The 7,704-nt window shown below is 32.7% G+C and overlaps 1 protein-coding gene across 2 annotated transcripts; it reads left to right on the forward strand.

Annotated features, from left to right (window-relative positions):
* The first annotated feature begins 1,097 nt into the window (after nt 1-1,097).
* Nucleotides 1,098-3,985, forward strand: LOC121799673 (elongation factor 1-alpha). 2 transcript variants are annotated; one of them, XM_042199112.1, is made up of 3 exons: nt 1,098-1,210; nt 1,833-2,304; nt 2,909-3,985. In XM_042199112.1, the coding sequence occupies exons 2-3, from the start codon at nt 1,843-1,845 to the stop codon at nt 3,794-3,796; spliced, it is 1,350 nt and encodes a 449-aa protein (XP_042055046.1). In that variant the 5' UTR covers nt 1,098-1,210; nt 1,833-1,842; the 3' UTR covers nt 3,797-3,985. The 2 variants fall into 2 exon arrangements, with proteins under 2 accessions (XP_042055046.1, XP_042055044.1); XM_042199110.1 differs by lacking the exon at nt 1,098-1,210 and having other exon boundaries at nt 1,830-2,304.
* The last annotated feature ends 3,719 nt before the right edge of the window (nt 3,986-7,704 follow it).

Raw genomic sequence — 7,704 nt, forward strand, 5'->3', positions numbered from 1 at the left:
TTAAACAATATTGTAAAATCATTAGCTTGTTCTTAATTTGGACTCTGACCCATGTTTCTTATCACGAGTGGTATATCTTGCTATATCATACTTATAATATAGAGTGAACTAGTCCAAAAAATTATTATAAGTGATTCCTAGATTTTGACCTATGTACATGTAAAATACTTTTTTCACTTTTTCAATTATACTTGGAGAGGACAAATCTAATGAGGGCATCTTTATCCATTCAATTTTTTTTTCACGAATTGCACATATCACTTATTTTTATTTGACTTCTTTTGTTTCTTTATGTTCATTTTAAATTTTGTCTGTCTTTTGATTTTACTAACAACACACATTAAAGTTTAGAAAAACACGAAGCCACTAATTAAGAATGTAAAAAAATGGATGAAAAAGTTAATAAAATATGAGTCCTACTTTTATTATATTTGTTTTCTAATAAAATGTAAGTGAAATACTTTGGAATGTAAAATGTATTATCAAAAGAAATAAAAATAAAAGAAACAAATATTAGGGATATATCAAAAAGAAAAATCAATGACAAAATAATGAGAAACGGATGAAGTAATTATTATGCCAATTACAATCGAGTGGCTAATTAAAATACTGTGATTCAGTATTTTAATTGATAAAATTTTAATTTCAGTCAACTGAAATTTAGTTTTGATCTATAATTATTTTCATATAAAAAACCTAATAATACATTACTATTATAAAGAAGAGAATTGTTGCAAATCAATTTTTGTGAGAATATTTATTGATAATTTTATAATTCCTTAATTACTCATTCAGTAAGCGAATAGGATTCCCGTTATTTTGGTCCATCCGCGAGTAGGAGTTTCAGTTCATTTTTACTATAAATGGTAAAAAGATCTAACATTTCACTAACTCGTTCCATTCATATATTATTTAAAATTAATATATACAAGTGAGACATATTCAACTAATTTTATTTAATCCATTTTTCTTAATATTTCTTAAAATCGTGGTGGAATAAAATGTGAATCCTATTTAACAATGGAATATAAGAATTGTTACTTTTATATAGATATTCACAGCCCCCAGGGGTATAACAGTCAATCCGATGAAAGTATCTCTCCCTAAACCCTAGCTCCTTTTATATAGATATGGGCACTCCTCACCACTCTCCTCCTCACTCTGCATTTCGCCCCTCCTCCCCCATCTACATCTCGATTGCTTTTTGAAGGTTAGATTTGCTTTCATCTTTTTAATTTCAGCTCTTGTTTGTTGGTGTATCTGTTTGTTTTGTTTTGTGTTTCTGCCGATTTAATTTATCTAAACGATTTGTTTGTGGAGAATTTCCATTGAATCTCGAGATCTATCGGATTGTTTCTGATTCAATCTGAATAAATGTATACGATCCTTTTAATTATCTATCACAGCATGTCGTTTATATGTTATTATTTTGCACTTTCGTCTGTTGGACCCTGCTTAACTTTTTCCACCAGTCAGCACGTTTCATTTAGTCTATATAGCTTTCTAATAAAACTGCTGCATTTTCTGTAACGTTTTTTAGTATCGATGCTCATTAGTAAATTTGTACGGTATTCGTATCCATTTTCTAGTTGTTTAAGGCTTATCTTATGCTAGTAGAGAAAGCAATTGGATAGCAAATTACACTATTGTTTTTTTAATCTGGGATTTTGAAAAGTTATTTACTAGGGTTTTATGAATTAATAATTGTTTTCATTTTTATTTTCCTAGATCTGTGATTTGGTGTTTTCATTTCTTTGGTTAAAGTAGCGTTTGTTATCTGATAACCTTCATGATATCCCATTTAACTCCGTTTGTTTATTATTTTGTAGCAGATCTAGTAATATGGGTAAGGAAAAGATTCATATCAGTATTGTGGTCATTGGCCATGTCGACTCTGGGAAGTCAACCACCACCGGACATCTCATCTACAAGCTTGGTGGTATTGACAAGCGTGTCATTGAGAGGTTTGAGAAGGAAGCTGCTGAGATGAACAAGAGGTCGTTCAAGTATGCGTGGGTTCTTGACAAGCTCAAGGCTGAGCGTGAACGTGGTATCACCATTGATATCGCCCTCTGGAAATTCGAGACTACCAAGTACTACTGCACCGTCATTGATGCTCCTGGACATCGTGATTTCATCAAGAACATGATTACTGGGACGTCTCAGGCTGATTGTGCTGTACTCATCATCGATTCCACCACTGGTGGTTTTGAGGCTGGTATCTCCAAGGATGGACAGACCCGTGAGCATGCTCTTCTTGCTTTTACTCTTGGTGTGAAGCAAATGATCTGTTGCTGTAACAAGGTATACCACTGCATTATCTCTTTTGTTCTATATATTCATTAAGTATTATTTGTTGATGTGCTTACTGTATGCTTAATATGTCATTGTTTGGCTTCTATATGAATGTGATGCCCCTCGATTTACCTTCCTCTGTGATGGATGTTTGGTAAATTGAATTAAGGAGTGGTCCTTCATTATAGACAGCTCACTGTGAATATTTTGGACTGTAGTTCAATTTGTGAGAGCACACCTGCTTCATTCTGGAAGCTACGGGTTCAAATCCCGTAAGTCCTTTTGTTTGGATAGTATTATATGCGTTGTCTGTTATTCATGTACTGTATACTGATTCTAGTACTGTTAATGTTAACTATGTATCTATAGTTATAAATTAGACAATTTGGTTATTGGTGTATATGTTGTTTTCAACTGTTTAATGGTAATATCGTCTTATTACACCCTAGTATCTTATTTTGTCCTCTTTGTGATAACTTGTTATGCATTGACCACCTTTACTGTTATTTTCTTAGTTCCAACATTTCTATAATATTTTCTCCTTAATATATTTGTTCTTATTCCATCTTAGCCTTATAATGTTGGCTAATTTTTTGGTTGTTTATTTTTTTAGATGGATGCTACCACTCCTAAATACTCCAAGGCAAGGTATGATGAAATCATTAAGGAAGTCTCTTCCTACCTGAAGAAGGTTGGTTACAACCCTGAGAAGATCCCCTTTGTGCCTATCTCTGGATTTGAGGGTGACAACATGATTGAGAGGTCGACCAACCTTGACTGGTACAAGGGCCCAACTCTTCTAGAGGCTCTTGATGCTGTCCAGGAGCCCAAGAGGCCCTCAGACAAGCCTCTCCGTCTCCCACTTCAGGATGTCTACAAGATTGGTGGTATTGGAACTGTGCCAGTCGGAAGAGTTGAGACTGGTGTCATCAAGCCTGGTATGGTGGTCACCTTCGGACCAACTGGGCTGACCACTGAGGTCAAGTCTGTTGAGATGCACCACGAGGCTCTCCAGGAAGCTCTCCCAGGTGACAATGTTGGCTTCAACGTCAAGAACGTTGCTGTCAAGGATCTCAAGCGTGGTTTTGTTGCATCAAACTCCAAGGATGACCCTGCCAAGGAGGCTGCAAACTTCACTTCCCAGGTCATCATCATGAACCACCCTGGTCAGATAGGAAACGGTTATGCTCCAGTCCTCGATTGCCACACTTCACACATTGCTGTGAAGTTTTCTGAGCTCCTGACCAAGATTGACAGACGTTCTGGCAAGGAGCTTGAGAAGGAGCCTAAGTTTTTGAAGAATGGTGATGCCGGTATGGTTAAGATGATTCCGACCAAGCCCATGGTTGTGGAGACATTCTCGCAGTACCCGCCTCTTGGAAGGTTTGCTGTTAGGGACATGCGTCAGACTGTTGCTGTTGGTGTGATCAAGAGCGTGGAGAAGAAGGACCCATCAGGAGCCAAGGTGACCAAGGCTGCAGCCAAGAAGGGTGCCAAGTGAACTACGTTCACTCCCTATATCATCTCTTTCAAGAACCTCTTATTTAATGTTGGTCTTAAAACTATCTGTCTTATAATTTCAGTCTTTTGGTATTTGTCATGCGATTTTGTCTCCCAGAATTGATTCTGGATCGCCGATGGTGTCATTTAGTTTGACTGCATAGTATTTTATGATATTATATTTTCGTCACTTTTTGCGTTTCTATTATTACTTTTTGTTAAGTTTAATCTTTGAATTTTTTCGTTGAGGTATGTTAAATGCCACTTAAGACTATGTTTTAATTATTCTGAGCTTTATGTGGATTATTATTTCTCTGTATCTGACATTGGTATGGCGTAAAAAACTGTGTAAAAATTGCACTGTCGCGGTCAAAGAAAAGGGATTTATGATATGTTGTGGATGAAGATCGATGGATGACCATGCAAAATGTGTTTTAACTTGTAAAATTATTGAACGCTATTGTGTGTAAAACTAACGTCTACTATTGGGCTTTAAGCTAATGTAAGTTGGTAGAAAAGTGGTGCACCATTTTCTATTAGGCCGCCAGTCCATATAATATACTTGAGCATAGAAGACATTCTATTGGGCTTTTACTTCAGTATTGTAATTTTGATTGAAGAGTATGTTTTCTCTAATAGAAAAGTGAGATAACAAGTGAGTCATACTAAACTAGGAAACATTTTTATTATATGTATGAGACTAATTTTGGTGTGCAGGTAGAAATACAAAAATGAGATTATTTTTTGTGCACATATAAAATATAACATTGTCCGTAATCGATTCAAAACTTTTAAATACTGCTCATAATAGCTGAAATTCGAGTTTATATCACCATCCCCCTTCAAAATTTTGGTCAGATGACAATACATTTAACACTAATTTAAGTACATTATAAACTTGAGACACATATATGTTGCATCCACATTATACCCACACATAGACATACATTTAACACTAATTTAAACATTATAAATTTGAGAGTATGTTGCATCCACAGTGTACCCACACATAGACGATTTGAGTATTTCACTTTGGAATAATTGCGAATAAATAAAATAAAATTTGATCTGGTGTAAATGGGGCGGGTCAGGGAACTGACGTGTGAAATAAAGTTCTGATATGTATCAGTTTATAGGCACTATATATGGTAAAAATTTTCCAAATCTTAATGCCCGTGACTACTAAATTTCACTATATTCTACAATTGTTTTATCTTATCAATTGTCATCCATCAGAAACATTTTTGTCCATAACTACTGTTGCTACTTTTAAACATTCACTCACATCTTAGTGTGTGTGTTTTTATCTTGGAAATTATAGAACGATAAACATTCCAAAACCTCATTCACTCACATCTTACTGTGTTTTTTTTTTATCTTGGAAATTATAGAACGATAAACATTCCAAAACCTCCATATATGAATTAAAACGACCATTATGCACCAGATGATATGAAATATTAATTGTCCTTGTCATAATCTTCTTGTTATGATTCAATGTGTTTCGCAATTTAGTTCTCAAAGACTTAAAATTAAGATGATCTCTAAGGAAATTGAAATGCTAGCATATTCTTTATCATGTCTCAAACAATAAATAAGGAATATATGTCTTGATTGGGTTAAAAAATGAATTAAGAGAATAATTAAGTTATCCGGACTAATTAAATTAATTTTAGAGGGAACATCTTTTTTAGTACATCAACTATCTCAAATGAGCAAATTTGGTTCATAACATTTCATAATATCTTTTGAGGTCTATTAACTATATTAGTTAATATCAATTCAACTACTTTTTGACTATTTCCAATATTTTTATGACCAAAGTACGCTTAAGACCATGCAGGGCAATTCAATCTATTTATTCATCCACTTTTTTCTTTCTTCTAATTTATTTGGGATTAAGTTTAATAGATCTTATACTATTGTTATTAATATATATCATACCTTATTTGAATATTATGATATTACTTTCTAGTGCTAGTTAATACTTTTATATGGTTACATTCTCAATTATTTAGATAAAACTAAGATAAATATTTCATTTTAATGAATCTCGTAATTTTATTAAACTGAAAATTTAAGTTAATCATAATATATAATATATACTACATTGAAATAAAAATTTAATAAAGTAGAAAAAATATGATTCACGAATAGTCAAGGGAATAGATATCATTGGCCTTAAGGGTACTTTGGTAATGAAAATATTGGAAATAGTAAAAAAGTAGTTGAATTGATATTAACTTATAGTTGATGGACCTTAAAAGATATTATGAAATGTTACGAACCAAATTTGCTCATTTGGGATAGTTGATGTACTAAAAAAGATGTCTCTGTTAATTTATATGTTCAATAATTATTCAATTTTAGTTTACTTTAACAAAGAAAAATTAGTAATTGAGGAGATAGTAAAAGAATATATAAAATACGAACACAAAACTTTGCTTTTAAAAAATTTAATTTCATCGAAGAATTAAAGATAAAAAGTGTAAAAGTGGTGTAATGTGATAAAAATACAACTCCAAAGCGTAATAAGTTTCTATTACCAAAATATTCCAAGCAATACACATAAAAAGAAAAATAAAGGATTCCAAATCATACATTACAATTTAGAAACAACCCATATTAGCAATAGTAGAAAAATATTTATCTGCTCATAATTCACAAAAAGTGATATAAATTCATGAAGCATCAATAATCACACGCGCATTTCGTAATATGTACTCCTTCCGTTATCTCATAGTTGAGTCATTTCTATATATAATAACTATTTTTTTTATTACTTTACTCTCTCTTACTTTATTCTCTTTACTTTATTAACTTTCTATTTAGTTTTTTATTCTTTTTTCTCTCTCTTACTTTTTATCTATTTATTTACAACACTCATCGTCATTTTTTCTTAAACTCCGTGCTGAAATTTTTTACTCACCTATGAGAGAACGGATGGAGTATATACTGTGCCTGTGGTTATGACCCCATTTATGTGCAATTTTCATTCTATTCCCAACTCCACCTCATCCCATTCAAATTAGATGCTACTAACTACTCCCTCCGTACGCGAATAGGAGTCCCGTTTTTCCATTTTAGTCCGTCCGTGAATAGGAGTCCCGATTCACTTTTATCATTAATTATAATAGGGTCCCACATTCCACTAACTCATTTGCGCTCACATATTATTTAAAACTAATATATACAAATGAGAACTATATTCCACTAACTCTTTTCCATCCACTTTTCTTAACATTTCTTAAAACTCGTACCGCCAAGGAATGAGAATCCTAATGGCGGGCGGAGGGAGTATAAAATACTACTCCCTCAATTCCATAGTAGTGGAGAGACATTTCTTTTCGGTACAAAAATTAAGAAAAATTGTGTTAAAATGAGTTAAGTAAATGAAAAATAAAGTAGAGAATGAAAAAGGTAGAGAGATGAAGAGGTAATACAGTAAAAGATAGTAATCAGTGAGAAGAAATGTGTTATTTTTTTACTTAAAAAACGAAAATGACTCTACTATTACGGAACTGTACCAAAATAGAAAAAAATACTTCACTACTATGGAACGGGAAGAAGTATTGCTAATCAACAAAAAATATGTCCCAAAGTCGAGTCCAAATTGCCAGTGGTTGAATCGACCATTTGCGGAAATTGGGCAGTAAGTGTTTCTAGTCTACATAAAATTTATTCGATTTTAGAGCAAATTAAGAAAAAAACAAAAGTTTGTGCAGAAAAGTGAAAATGGCTGCATCTAAAATTAATCCAAAATCATAATTCATTTTTCTCCTTACACATCAGTATTTTTAATTTCAGCTAGAACACCTGCAATACTATAACTAGGTCCGAAATTAGCCTGAAGTTATTTCACCATTTCCCATCCTTTTTTGTTTTTATTTTGGATTTAAAAACCAAATA

The sequence above is a fragment of the Salvia splendens genome, chromosome 4 (genome assembly GCF_004379255.2).
Source record: "Salvia splendens isolate huo1 chromosome 4, SspV2, whole genome shotgun sequence".
In the NCBI taxonomy this organism is placed as follows: domain Eukaryota; kingdom Viridiplantae; phylum Streptophyta; class Magnoliopsida; order Lamiales; family Lamiaceae; genus Salvia; species Salvia splendens.

What these genes read in the sequence shown, in the direction of transcription:
- LOC121799673 (XM_042199112.1), top strand. Translation starts at nt 1,843, where the DNA reads ATGGGTAAGGAAAAGATTCATATCAGTATTGTGGTCATTGGCCATGTC. An exon ending in TGATCTGTTGCTGTAACAAG is followed by an intron (nt 2,305 to 2,908) that starts GTATACCACTGC and finishes TTATTTTTTTAG; the next exon opens with ATGGATGCTACCACTCCTAA.